We start from the raw sequence: 15,090 nt of genomic DNA, 5'->3' as shown, positions 1-15,090 counted from the left end.
TCCCGAATCCTGTTACCGCCAACAGTAGTTCCCAAATACCTGTGGAATGACATGCTGTCAATGATATAGCAAGGTTACACAAGCTACATGTTTTGTAACCCGTGAACATCCGTCTTCAGCAACCCATGCTTGTCGTAAGAGGCGACTAACGGTATCGGGTGGTCAGGCTCGCGGACTTGGATGACACATGTCATCATATCCCAGTTGTGTAGAATTATGCTCATGATGTTGTTCACTGGAATGTCTGGTGCAGACGCGATAATTTACAGACAACCGTTATAAAGCTGGGATATTGCGGAGTGCGGCGTTACACAACAGCCAAACCTAAACCTGACAGCCGGTGGTGTCTGTCAAATAGCTACCGAGCACACAATACCTGTTGCCTTAACTGTAGTATGTAGTGTGTTGTATGTGGTATTTAGTGTGTAGTGTGTAGTATGTAGTATGTAGTGTGTATTGTGTAGAGAGTAGTGTGTAGTGTGTAGAGTAAATATCCTAGTTCCTCACCTGTAGTGTATTTGTATCAAGTACAAAATATACAAATTGTAAAATGTTCTGAAAAAGCAATCTATTTCAACATATCTTGTCTTATGTTCCTGTTTGGAATCAATTCACAACATCTAAAACAATAATACAATTGTCAGTGAAAAGGTTTACATTTTCACTAGTCCATGATTTACTCATAGTCACCACTGAGTCATAGATCGAAAGTAGTTCCTATGCAAAGTTGCCAAGTCTTAATGAGGTCAGGTCTGCTGTCTTGTCCTTGGTTTTCATTGGCTGAAGATGTGCAGCATCTTGATTGGATGTTGAATTTAGTTGCATATGGAAAGTGTGAAGTTTGTTCACTGGCTGTCTCTTCATGGATGAAGGATTGTGACTTTGGTGAATTACAGGTTAGTTACTCTTGGTTTTATATGAAATGAATAAACTACAAAAATATGTTTAATTCAGTATTAATTATAGCTGAATTCATGCATTTGGTGGAAGTATATTTTGACCTATGGTTAGAAGTTGTTGGTGTCAATAATTTCACTTACAATTGATTCAGATTAATGTTTGTGTCCAAACAGATTGTACGTTTACTTTAATGGTGAGAATTAGCATTTCCGTGCTAATTAAAACATACATATTTTAGGTCCTTGGTTGGTGTTTTGTTGGTGCCTCACAACATGTGGCCAGTTTGAAACAAGTTGTCCCATACATGGTAAGAAACGTTGATGTTTCATTGTTTTGAAGATGCCATATGTGTTCCATAATTGAACTTCTAAGGATCTCAATATGTAACTGAACCATTAATTTTGAGATGTCAATTTGTTTTGATTTCTTTTTATATGTTCAGTGGTAGTACAATTGCAATTATCTGAACACTGTGTAATGAAATGAATGTGATGGAATAGATATTTTGATGGAGAATTATATATTCATAGACGTTGTTTCAGACTTGTATTAATACAAACTACAGTAACAAACCGGAACTAGAGCCTCAACGGAGTTGTGTTGTTGAGTCAGCGCCATCCCCGTTACATATAGTGTGTAGAATAAATACCCTTTTTCCCTTACCTGTAGTTCGTGATGTCGTCAATGAGGTAGCCCCCGAACACAAGTACGCCACAGCAAATACCAGCACGAGCACCGTCATTGTGTCAAGTGAATCTGAATACAGAATAGCATGTTTCTCTCTAGACAATGACAGTATTGTATTGGTTTCAGGGTATCAGGGATGAAACATCCACTTACGTATAACGTTGTTAAATCATGCCCCAATACACATATATTGTTCTGCGAAGGTTGTACAGAGTAAACATGCACCGCCAGACGCGGACTGACACACTTTACAGACACAAGAATCTCCTTCGCCTGAACACTCACCATTGATCTCCTTGTATACCTGACCAAGTGTTGCTCTCAATGATCTCTATTGGGTAGCTAGGGTGGGGATTCAAAGGAAAAACGTGTGTGATATTTTAATAAATATAGGACTGATTCACCTGGTCCTGTGTCATTCTTGAAGGCGTACCAGCAAGAAATAACTGCAGAACTTCCGTGTAAGAAGATACGGACTGCAACATGATGTGGTCATTTTGTGCACAAATCATCGTGGTATCTGCTTCTTGAACTTACATTTGCCTCGGTTTATGTACTCTTTTATCTATATCTACCAGATATAGAGTTAATGGCATGAAAACTCTCATTCTCACATTTTGTTAACGTGATATCACTGAATCTGTATGTATGTTGCAGATATGCATTCAAAATCCACGGAAACCAAACAGGATGTGCAACCACACTTTAGACATGCATTGTATCAGAGGAGTATCATAGCCTAATGTCATGTTGACAAATATACATACAATGTCAACGTGACATTTTGAATACACCCACGTAATGTCCTTTACGCGGCAGCATATAGCCCCATGAAACACTATGTCTTACACACAGTATAGATAATAGAATAACGTCTTGATGTATGGAGCCCAACGTAGCAAATGTGACTTCAAACGCATAATATATTTACCTATACAGATGTATGAAGAGATCCACCATGTCTGACAGAGGGCGGCAGGGACAGCTCACTGGCTCGCAACCGAACGTTGTTGTATTCTGAGCGGGTAATGGACGCGGAGGTAAAACTTCTGTACAGTAGTACAACTGGGCTGGCTGTTCATTGCTATCAAACAGTATATGTGGCTGTACAAAGGCCCAGATGAATTACACCCATGCTGAGTGTTATCCTTCAAGGGACACCTTTGAATTATTCTTTCACAGCGTGTGTGTGTGTGTGGTGACATGCCTTGCCCTGCCGACATCCTTCCCTTGGATTGTTTTGTACCGTAATGTCATTGATGGTACTGTTTCATATCGTGATATCACTAATGGTACTGTTTCATATCGTGATTTTAATGATGGTATTGTTTCATACGGTGATATCATTGCTTGTATTGTTTCATACCTTGATATCATTGATTGTATTGTTTCATACCTTGATATCATTGATTGTATTGTTTCATACCTTGATATCATTGATTGTATTGTTTCATACCTTGATATCATTGATGGTATTGTTTCATACCGTGATATCATTGGTGGTATTGTGTCATATCGTGATTTTATTGATGTTTCATATCGTGATTTTGTTGATGTTGATGTTTCATACCGTGATATCATTGATGGTATTGTCTTATACCTTAACACCATTGATGGTATTGTTTCATACCTTGACATCATTGATGGTATTGTTTCATACCGTGATATCATTGGTGGTATTGTTTCATATCGTGATATTATTGATGTTGATGTTTCATATCGTGATGGGTGGTGTGGGTAAAGCATTCGCTCGTGACTCCGAAGACCCGGGTTCGATTCCCCACTTAGGTACAATGTGTGAAGCCCATTTCTGGTGTCCCCGCCATATTGCTGGAATAATGATAAAAGCGGCGTCACTCACACCATGCTATCATTGATGGTGTCAAGCATGTTTATCCACTTCGCGAACACCTGGTGTCATCTCTGATTTACAGTGATCCATTCATGTAATTCTAACAGCTATCACCCCCCACACACAAAAAGGAATTTGTTTCTGGGGATAGAAAAAACTGGGTAGCATTCTGGATCAGTCGGATGAACATAACCTAGTCTAGCGGAATTACCCATCTGAACAAAGATCAAACTTCCTATTACCTTCCAAGTAAGGGAAAGCTTTTGAGTTTTCTTTGATATCCAATGAAACAAACTCGACACTCGAGAGGAATTTAAATTTGTATCGACTGATGTTGAAAAAAAACATGTGAGTGAGATTCAAGCTTTCAAGTTTGTAAACACTGTAACCAGTGTCCTTTGTGCACACAGTACAGCTCATCGACTTCAGAGGCAGAGCGACTAGTGATGCCATCTGGTTTTGACGCCAGAAGACTTCAAAATGATCCGCTAAACATTATAATGCAAGTGCATTGTTGAGATATCCACTTGCAAATATAATACTATAAGAAACAGCTTACTTTGTCTGAAAAAGAACCATAATTGTTCTCGAAGATGACAGTCGAATGACTTAATTGTGATTCCTAGAGATGAAGTAGAAACATCTCAAATGGTACCACATTTTGGTCTGTTCATGGGTGTAATTTCTGAGCAGACTTTCAAGAGTAATTGGCCAAGTCAAGTCTTTTAATGTCTATAGGCCACAGGCCCGTTCACAACATATATACAAATTTTACATTTCACACATGTATACAATCACAAAGTTTGAGTTAACAATAAATAGATACGCTGGATAGTACGTGGTGAATATGTACAAAGATATATATCCTAATGAAATGGCAAGTCTTTTGATTGTCTAAGTTTGTATGGATGGTATAAACATGTACCTAATTTGCTCAGAAGTGTTTCGTTATTAGTATATAATGGGAATTTCAACTCATGATAATCAGGTTTTGACAATATACAGATGGTAAATATTTTGATATTGGGATAGGCAAGTAAAGCAGAGACGGCAGACAGCGGAAAGGGCGTGGACAGACCAGCAGAAGAGGCAAACCAGGCACTTGAAGGGACGAACTGACCAGCCAATCCAGCCATCTGCTGCCCAAGTGTCAACTTCACCTCGTCGCCTTCCCCTGGTAGCCTCTGCCGGACTCTGCAACTTGTGTACTAAGTATTCGCCCTATCTCACAAGTATACTCAAGAAATAAAGCTAACATCCTTTGATGTTGCGCCTTGTGTTGTGTCAAGTCCATCCCCCTGGGGGTGTTACACATGTTCTCCTTAGGTATTGTCAGTATGGAACAAGCGAAGTGTTTCAAAGACGTTCTGCATGGGGTGTAACCAAATGACAAGTCCAAATATAGTTTTTTTCAAGGGCAAAATTAACTTTCACCCCACTCCACCAAGTCTACATATTGAGATTGTACTGGAATGAAGACTGCAGACTGTTTATAAAAATGACACGCTGTGATACTTTCATGAATAAAACAAACAAACAACATCACGGGTGTTAGATATTCCAACAAAACAATAACATGAGAATAATGTATTGCGAGAAGACGTTAGGAGCTATTTGTACAGGAGCGAGATATTCCTCCCCAGAGGTCTGACAGTAGCGTCCAGATTGTTCTCAGCTGATTCTCAGACCTTCTCCTCTAGGTTACCAGACTGTCCCTGTAAGATCAAATACAGGTTATGGTAGTCCGACAGCTTGATGTAGTCGCCAGACTCCTCCAACAGGGTGTCCAGCTCACTGCTCAGAACCTCAAAGTCCGGTCTAGACTCCGGATCCTGGCACCAACACTTCGGCATCAGAGAGAACCTGCAGAACGAGAACAAGACCAACCTCATATCCTACATTTAATCGAATTTGTGTAGAGAGTGGAATCTAAAGGGGTTTTCAAATCCGTTCACGTTTAAGATTTGACTTCAATTTTATTACTATATAGTTCTAAGAAGGGTGGAGGCGTCGTATCGCTCGACATCTCCTGTGTCATGATCTGTATTACATTGTAGTTGTGACTAGAACGTCATGTACTTACAACATTGGGTAGCCATAGAGAATAGACTCCGGGTTAGAAGCAGGCTACTGGACGGATCAGGTAGTCAGGCATGGGACGCACTGACCATAACATCATTATTTTTTTGAGGTTATAGTCAAACAGGCTAAATATCGCTGGATACGGGTAAAGAACAAACTCGCATCCCACCTGAGTTGACAATTTGTTGACTATAATTATGATTAGTAAGAACATGTTGCCCGTCTGTTTGTGTGTTTTTACGGCCACACTCAGCAGGTACATGGCGACGGTTTGTTGAATATTGAGCCTGGACAAGACAATCCAGTTATTGACATCATGAACATAAGGATACAATGAGATGCATCAACCAAGTCAGTGATCCTGACACACACACCCCTCCCCTCAATCCAGTTATTGACATCATGAACATAAGGATACAATGAGATGCATCAACCAAGTCAGTGATCCTGACACCCTCCTCAATCAAGTTATTGACATCCCCCTCCCCCGTCCCTCAATCCAGTTATTGACATCATGAACATAAGGATACAATGAGATGCATCAACCAAGTCAGTGATCCTGACACACACCCCTCCCTCAATCCAGTTATTGACATCATGAACATAAGGATACAATGAGATGCATCAACCAAGTCAGTGATCCTGACAACCCCCTCCCCTCAATCCAGTTATTGACAGCATGAACATAAGGATACACTGAGATGCATCAACCAAGTCAGTGATCCTGACAACCCCCTCCGCTCAATCCAGTTATTGACATCATGAACATAAGGATACAATGAGATGCATCAGCCAAGTCAGTGATCCTGACAACCCCTCCCTCAATCCAGTTATTGACATCAAGAACATAAGGATACAATGAGATGCATCAGCCAAGTCAGTGATCCTGACAACCCTCCCTCAATCCAGTTATTGACATCATGAACATAAGGATACAATGAGATGCATCAGCCAAGTCAGTGATCCTGACAACACCCCCTCCCTCAATCCAGTTATTGACATCATGAACATAAGGATACAATGAGATGCATCAGCCAAGTCAGTGATCCTGAAAACACCCCTCCCCTCAATCCAGTTATTGACATCATGAACATAAGGATACAATGAGATGCATCAGCCAAGTCAGTGATCCTGACACACACAACCCTCCCATCAATCCAGTTAGTCGCCTTTTACGACAAACAAAGGTTGCTTAAGACCACTTCTACTCCAGATTGTCGCGTGTCATCACCAGTGTTACCTGCAAGGTATTACCTCTAGTGCCTGTTTATAGATAGGATTTACTTACAACTCCGGAGCACAGTGGTCTGGCCTGGGCATCCTTCCTCCTGTCGTCACGAAATTCATGACGTCCCTGGCAGACTGCCCCGGGTAGGGACTTGCTCCTGAAAGATGACATAGTCCAGTTGAAGCTTACATATTACTTCTTTGATGAATGTGAGTTTTAAACTAACATCCACAACATCCCTTAATTTTTTTAACATCAAATTAACACATACATTTAGTTGTAGAAGTATAGGATTAGACAAAGATATCAGAATTCTGAAACCGAAAAGCACACATGATTTGATAATGTTCTTGAGGCATGTAATCTATGATATGCTTGTAGTGTACGAATCCAACCATATTTCGCCATGCATTTATGAATCACATCGAACACTAATGATGCCAAGTCTTCACAAATGGCACAGTGGTAGTTTGACGATAGAAAATTATACATGTACAGCGATAATGGACCACATTATGAAATGTGTTATGCATGACAGCGAAGCAACAATCTGTGTTACCATTGCTCTTCTTCACTGATAAGTGTAATTCTCACCCTACCTAGCGTAACGATCTCCCATAGTAAGATGCCAAAGGACCACACATCAGACTTGGTAGAAAACAATCTGTCTTTGAGAGATTCTGGAGCCATCCACCGGATAGGAAGCGGACCCTGTGGTACAAGACAGAACATGGCAGGAATTAGATTCCACTGTGACCATCTCACCCTGGTCAGTTCACCCCTTACAATTGACCTACATTGAGTTCCAAATGTCAGTAGAAACGACAAAAAACTTTCCACATCCATAAGAAATCTCTGCTAAGAACACAGTCGAAACGCCTTAATACCAGTCTTGATTATCTGTCCAAGTTTCCATAAGGCGTTGAAACGAAAATAGTGAAGAAAATTATTTGATCATCGGTGATGGCACCTGGCGTCTTTGAACAAGTGTTTCACATCATCTGAATATAAGAACATTAATTTAGGAATGGCGATATCTGATCTTTCGAGCCCTCTTTGAAAGACGTAATGCAGGCGAACCAGTGAGCAATGAAAAGTACTTATTGAGTACTAGCATCTCAACCACGGTGACTGTTGTGAAAAACACAATGAGACATTCCTTACTTCAGATTTTGTTTCGTATGCATCTTCGTTTGTGTCTGAGAGTTGTCTGGCCAAGCCAAAGTCGGATACTTTACAGACCAAATTCTCACCAAGAAGCACGTTTCTGGCTGCCAGGTCACGGTGAATGATCTGTAAGATATATGCCATACATGAATCTCCTACCTTGAGCAACCCTCCCCAATCTTCGAGTCATAATTGGTCATATTTGGCATACGTTTCTTACTTAAAAAAACGCAACCAAACCTGGTACGCGACCGAACCTGGTCCATAAGAAGTCTTTGATTAAAGAGCCGATTGTACGATTTCGAATTTACCATGAACATGCGTTTATGAATCACTATCAAAATAGTGACAATACCAGGTTTTGCCGAAAAGGTGAGCGTTTCCTGCCCCACAGGTGCCGTCCTAAATACATGCAAAGCCTGGTCAACTGTTAGCCTGCACAGATCCGGAAACCTAAAACCGCCCATCTCATTGAAGGCACATCTCCTGTACAGTTTCCCTAATTAGTTTTTAATGAAACCACGTTGAAAAAATACATATGACAGTTCTTCTTGTACTAATGTTGAAGTCCGATAACCCAAACATATCACAGTTCTCACATCTTGTACTAATGTTGAAGTCACGATAAGCAAACAAAGGACATGGCGACAGCGATAGCTTCTTTGATGTATCAATTGCATTGATCCATAATATTGATCATTAATTTATTTATTTATATTTTTTTACTTCAAGTATAAGATCTCACTCTGTTATACTGCAGGTGTTTCATTCCTCTAGCGACCTGGTGCGCGAACATTGTTAGTTGTTCAGATGTCAGTTCCTGTGTCTCGGCACTTGGACTTGGTGACCTTGGCAGACTTCCAGCACCCGGTTTCGGGCGTCTTGAGCGTAAAAGGTTGAGCAGATTGCCCAGTGGAGCAAGCTCCAGTAACAGCATATCAGAACCTGTGAAACACGTTAAGTGAATGATCAAGCTGATTTTCAGGACATATATCCTTTGTCGAAAAACGCCCAGTTAGAACCTTATTTCACAATATGTTAAAGACAAATTATAAACATTTTGACATCAAAGTTTGCCGCAGTGAACAAATTTAGACATTATGAATTTTAGAAAATCTTTTTCCATTATACATGTAGTTGTTTTGTAAATGTCAGATATGGCGTTACGTAAAGTTTCGAACCTGCTTTGGTAGAAGAACTGAGATAGTTCACAACATGTGGATGCTTCGGTAACGACTTCATGAGTTCAATTTCATGTTTGAAGTCTTGTCGTACTGCCTCTGTGGCATTGCCTGTAACCAATGGAAACCAAACATCAAAACACCAGATGTGGAAGGGATTTTGTCCTTTCTATTTCCGAACACAGATAATTTAAGACGAACTTTGCGCTGAGCAAATTTAACAGAAAACCATACATTTCACATATCATCAGGATCAAAACGGTGTGTATCTCAACTATATGAACTGGGTAGCATCGCCTGGGACAACAGCCAACCCCCGTGTTGAATACTCTTACAAAATGGAACGTCTTCGGAGGTTTGAATACACACATAATATTTTTTTTTTGTTGTTCTTTAACACCACCCACACCCCCTATCGTGAGCATCAATCTGGGCAGATCAACCAAGTCATCGACCACCCGATCCCGTCAGTTACCCTAAACCTCTAACCTGTCTGAGTGTCTTGACGGCTTCACAAATTAACTAAAACCGTTATAATACTTCCATGTATAACCATTCCCAAAAGAACAATGCAATTGCTTCCTTGTTAAACTCTTGTTCTATTGTGAGGTTGTCATGGAGTGATTTCATGTCTCAAATGACAGAATATGCACAGTTCCATTCCCTCCAAAAAGAGTACCCTGTACACAACCATCAAGAGCAGAAACCGATCACAACACAAACACTCACACTATATCATGCCATATATCTCCATTTGAGAGCGGCCATACCTTTGCACTTCTTCACAGCCACGAAGTCCCACTGTCCACTTGAGAGGACATTGAGAGCTCGAGCCTTCCACACCTCACCAAACTTCCCCTCGCCAAGTAAAGCAATCAACTCGAGTCTGTCAGGGACGAAAGGCTTTTTCTTGAAAGAATATACACCCTGTAAATTGACACATAAATGTATGATTAAATCAACCAAACCCTGCGAAAATAGTTTTGGACGATGTGTGTAGGTCATACCCCAAACACAATTACCCAGTTTTCAATCATATAGCGATTCTTCAACCCACCTTTTGTACCTTCTGTGGCCAGTTTCGTCGCCTGCCGACACATACCATGATGACTATAAGACCCAGGAGAGCAGCTATTCCGACAGAAATACCAACAACCAGCTTCCACGTGGACGACGATGAATCTGTCCCAACATCAGATATAGTGTCATGAAGTTAAGCCATTGCTGAACAATTAAGTTTGAACATATTTTAATACTGAATATTGTATTTTACTGAAGTGTAATCATTCAACAGAAATTGAAATTCACCTGTAAGAGTCAGTCTACACTATTGTGATTTGAAACTCAGTAGTCTTCATGCATCAAAGCATAGCTGACCGGCTTTAGTATCCAATCTCTTTTTATGACCACTATTTCTTATTATAACTGGTGATATGTGTGAAAAGTGCTGTTTCTCTGAGACGTGAACATCTATATTTAAAATTCCAATGTGCATTCACAAATGTTTCCTATGTCTGTGGAATACAAGCAACTGGTATGTCATTAAAATGAAATCAGCGTCTGTCAGAACCCGGGACAATCCGTATTTTCCCATCTCGGACTTTCCTTGTCAACACTCCATTATGTCAGACCTACTTTGGGAGCACTCTGCTGTGTTAGATTTTGTGCCTGTCTCACATTTACTTCTCCAGTACTATCCTACCCATCAAAAGTTTAGACTCACTTAATACATTCACTATATGCTATGTATGTATATATGATTACAACGAAGATGAATTTCTCCACTAACTTGGGGGAAACATCTGCAAACCTTATGCAGGTTAATTGCACGAGGATCATGCATCAAACTGCTCAAAAATATATGCAAATATCGTGCATGTGAACAGCTGCGTTCTGGTGTAAAGAGTTATTAGAATTCTCCATTTTTATCCGAGTTTCATCATTTATTGAACGCATGACAATAACCTTTTCAACGTTATGAATTTGTTTTACAGTACATCAGTTCATGTATAAACAGCACCTTTAAACAGTATGGAATATTTTGCAAAACAAAGTTTAGAACAGTTGCCTGAAGTAAGTGGCTACATGTACACTAGACAACAGTCTTTTGCTTCAGTCTCACCTGGACAACAAACCTTTGTTACAGTCTGACCTAGAAAACAACCTGTGTCTCACCTGGACAACAAGCTATCGCTTCAGTCTCACCTGGACAACAATCTTTTGTTTCAGTCTCACCTGGACAACAAGCTATCGCTTCAGTCTCACCTGGACAACAATCTTTTGTTTCAGTCTCACCTGGACAACAGTCTTTTGTTTCAGTCTCACCTGGACAACAAGCTATCGCTTCAGTCTCACCTGGACAACAATCTTTTGTTTCAGTCTCACCTGGACAACAAGCTGTCGCTTCAGTCTCACCTGGACAACAATCTTTTGTTTCAGTCTCACCTGGACAACAGTCTTTTGTTTCAGTCTCACCTGGACAACAAGCTATCGCTTCAGTCTCACCTGGACAACAATCTTTTGTTTCAGTCTCACCTGGACAACAAGCAATCTTTTGTTTATTGTTTCAGTCTCACCTGGACAACAGTCTTTTGTTTCAGTCTCACCTGGACAACAAGCTATCGCTTCAGTCTCACCTGGACAACAATCTTTTGTTTCAGTCTCACCTGGACAACAAGCTATCGCTTCAGTCTCACCTTGACAACAATCTTTTGTTTCAGTCTCACCTGGACAACAAGTTATCGCTTCAGTCACACCTGGACAGCAATCTTTTGTTCAGTCTCACCTGGACAACAATCTTCTGTTCAGTCTCACCTGGACAACAAGCTTTTGTTTCATTCTGACCGAGACAACAATCTTTTGTTTCTGTCTTCACCTTGGCAACAGTCTTTCTCTTCAGTCTCACCTGGACAACAAGCTTTGCCCCCATTTTGATATACCGCCGTTCACTGGTAGAAGGAGACACGTGGTGTATGTATCATATGTACACACACACTCGCGCGCGCACGCACACTGACATAGAAACATGAGTTTGCACAAATAATATTAACAGAACGGAACAGATATTAAACTTTCAATAGACTTTCAAGTGTCCATTTTGTTATTCTGGACTGCCTGTAGAGGTTCGATTCCGGCGGCGATATACCAATAGGGCAATAAAAGATGGTACTAGTCGTTAACCTGGCGCTCTGCATGAAGAGATAACATGAAGTGTTATACCGAGTCTCTGTGAAGGATATGAACTGGTTTTCGAGAACACGTGTTGTTAATGTTTCACATGTGTTTGTGTATAGCTACGATTGTACTTTTTACAGAAGGGATGTGGAGCATGTATTTCTGCCTTAATGTGTGTGTTCACCTAGAACCCCTGTCCGACCATACATGAATCGAAATTTTATGCAACCTTGATGATTAATATCTACAACATTTGTGTGCATCTGGTTTGTCAAAGAATACATGCTTGATTGTTTAACAAGTTGGTATTTGTGATGACGCCCCAACCTACCTGCGCAGTCAATTAAGTTGCAGTTCAAAGTTGCAGTCTGTTCAAACGGCCCAGTGCAGTTTCCACTGTCGTTCTGTGGACTGGGATACATGCAAGTCCTTTCTCTAGTGATGGACTTGGTGGCCGATGCTCCACATGTGACATCACAGGTTGGACTGGTCCATTCTCCCCACTCACTGAACCCAACGTCATCTGTAAATGTTATCATTACTTACCCCCTTTTGTGATGTTTTTGTAGTTAGCTTTGTAGTTTGTGTGGTTTCTGCTTTCAGAAGGTATATTTTATGATTATGTAAGACTTAGTCTTTTATTTCATTCTCTCTCTCACACACACACGCATATCCATACAACATATACATGCATATATATATACTCATGCCAATAATGGTTGTCACCCCTCTCCCCACCCCAACCCCCACACACCTCACACACCCCTCTCCAATTAAAAAAATTGAAGGGGGTGACAACCATTATTGGCATGAGTATATAATCACCTTGACAATCTGGAAGCTGACAATTTCTGTCCTCATATCTATATGCAACCCCAATGCAATAAAGTCCACATTTGTTGGGAAGCGGGCTGTCACATCGTCTGGTTTTCTGTACTCTCCTCGTGGCTGATGACCCACAAGTTACTGGACATGACGGATTCGTCCAACGCGTCCACTGGGAGAAGCCTCCGTTGACAGGAACGCAAACTAAGGCAGAAATTGTTACCGTAAACGATAGATTGTATTTTTATCCAGATTCCATTTAGAGTGAAAGCCATGTAGTGATGGAATTAATATGAATGAATGAACACCTGGTGTTCCCGAGAACAGTGCTCATGCTTTGATATTTCAGTAGTATTTGCCATTCACACAATGTACACGTCAACAATAATATATTGTATTTTTCTGTCACAAATACTCCTGTCTTACCACGGCGACCTATATCAAACCTGATACAGACAACTGATGATACTACGCGTGGAGGATGGGTGAACACATGAATAGGAACAAAAAAAGGAATTACACAAAAATACGTACTGCCAGTCACGTGATTATCGTTTTATTACTTTGACAGGACTATTTATTCAATACAAATTTTCGTCTCACCTGGACAGTCTAAAAGGTTGCAATTTACAACTGCTGTCTCAGCAAAAGGTCCTATGCAATTCGATCCGCCATTGCTGGGAGGAGGGTTGTTGCAGGCACGAGTTCTCTGCACCTTGGCCGTGGCTAATGCGCCGCACGTTACTGCGCATGACGGAAGAGTCCACGTCGACCACTGGGAAAAGCCCCCATCAGCTGGTGGGTAGAAAACATAGTCACAGTTGTGATTCACTTTCTAACGCAATTCTGATATTATTTAAAAGCCGTTTTGTGTGTGAACCAATTCACTACTACATATATTTTCACAAAGTGAAATACCACTCCCACAATATCGGTTTCAGAAAACATCAATAAGAAATGGCTGTTAATGCCACGCGTCATGTTTATTTCAGGAAGTAATGTGATACGTTCAAGAATAGTGCACATAGTATTTTATCACATTTGAGACTACAAGTTTTCTAGCAAGATGTGTGTCTATTCTTATGGAACAGTCTACTAGACAGAGATTACTCAATAAAATATGCACTGGGCAAATGTCCCCTGTGTCTAAGACCACGATCACACGGTTATTCATGTTTCCTAACACCTGAATATTCAATAACACCCACAACGTCTTACAGCTTCATCACATCAACGTTGATAGATTGCTCGCCACATTTGCTTCTGTCGACATATACAGGCTTGTTTACACTACATAGCATAGAAATATACATAGAAAGCATAACAGTTCATCATTGTTCGCTGAAGGTTTGGGGTAAAAAGCTGCTGAATCACAGTGTGGTGGATATTTCACTTATGCAGCATAGTGACCTCATCAATGATATTCAGGATTCCTTTTGAATGTATAACCTCTTGCAATGTCATAAGACGTGAAAGGGAAACACGATATGTGAAAGGGAAACACGATATGTGAAAGGGTTTCCAAATGATGAAATGCCTGTTTTGTGTTGTAGTCTGAAGCAAATTCATAAGGCGAATAAGCAGTAGCTCAATAGTTTCTGTTGAACCTTTCGTCTACGAAAACACAACATGGCGGACATATAGGACAGTGTATTGAGTGAGTATGTCGACATCTATATGCTAGCAATGAAACACACACCGCGGTATATTTGTCTTACGCGTGAAAACTATGTTCCATATATGAAGCTTTCGTTTTTAACTAACAATTTAGTACGTTTCTGTCAGTGTTAATCCGAGCCAAGAACAGCCATTCACAAAGTTCTGAGCTTCGGAGAGAGGGAACCAGACATGGCGCCGCTGTACACTGTTTTACTTTGTTTCACATTATTGTTTCTGACATAAAGTCATTGGAGTATTAAAAGATTATTGTACAAATTATATCTGTATTAACATATATTGCTATTCCGATTCAATGTATCAATATTATGAAGGGT

The 15,090-nt window shown here is 40.4% G+C and overlaps 1 protein-coding gene across 1 annotated transcript; it reads right to left on the bottom strand.

The window, feature by feature from the left end:
- Positions 1-4,916: 4,916 nt before the first annotated feature.
- On the bottom strand, positions 4,917-11,695 carry LOC124273301 (tyrosine kinase receptor Cad96Ca-like). The gene is made up of 9 exons (XM_046708545.1): positions 11,674-11,695; positions 10,155-10,279; positions 9,868-10,024; positions 9,098-9,208; positions 8,662-8,861; positions 7,914-8,042; positions 7,349-7,460; positions 6,810-6,906; positions 4,917-5,302 (listed from the first exon to the last, which is right to left on the bottom strand). The coding sequence occupies exons 2-9, from the start codon at positions 10,200-10,202 to the stop codon at positions 5,122-5,124; spliced, it is 1,035 nt and encodes a 344-aa protein (XP_046564501.1). The 5' UTR covers positions 10,203-10,279; positions 11,674-11,695; the 3' UTR covers positions 4,917-5,121.
- Between the last annotated feature and the right edge of the window lie 3,395 nt (positions 11,696-15,090).

Source organism: Haliotis rubra, unplaced genomic scaffold, assembly GCF_003918875.1.
Source record: "Haliotis rubra isolate DU_JTF1 unplaced genomic scaffold, ASM391887v1 Scf1033, whole genome shotgun sequence".
Classification (NCBI taxonomy): domain Eukaryota; kingdom Metazoa; phylum Mollusca; class Gastropoda; order Lepetellida; family Haliotidae; genus Haliotis; species Haliotis rubra.
Note: the sequence above shows the minus strand (reverse complement) of the source record. Positions and strands in the feature narration are given on the sequence as shown.

Excerpts from the sequence above, each read along its gene's own strand:
- LOC124273301 (XM_046708545.1), bottom strand. The coding sequence starts at position 10,202 with ATGGTATGTGTCGGCAGGCGACGAAACTGGCCACAGAAGGTACAAAAG. Across the intron at positions 9,209-9,867 it reads GGCTGTGAAGAAGTGCAAAG|GCAATGCCACAGAGGCAGTA; the intron begins GTATGGCCGCTC and ends CATTGGTTACAG. Across the intron at positions 6,907-7,348 it reads ATGGGAGATCGTTACGCTAG|GAGCAAGTCCCTACCCGGGG; the intron begins GTAGGGTGAGAA and ends GTCATCTTTCAG.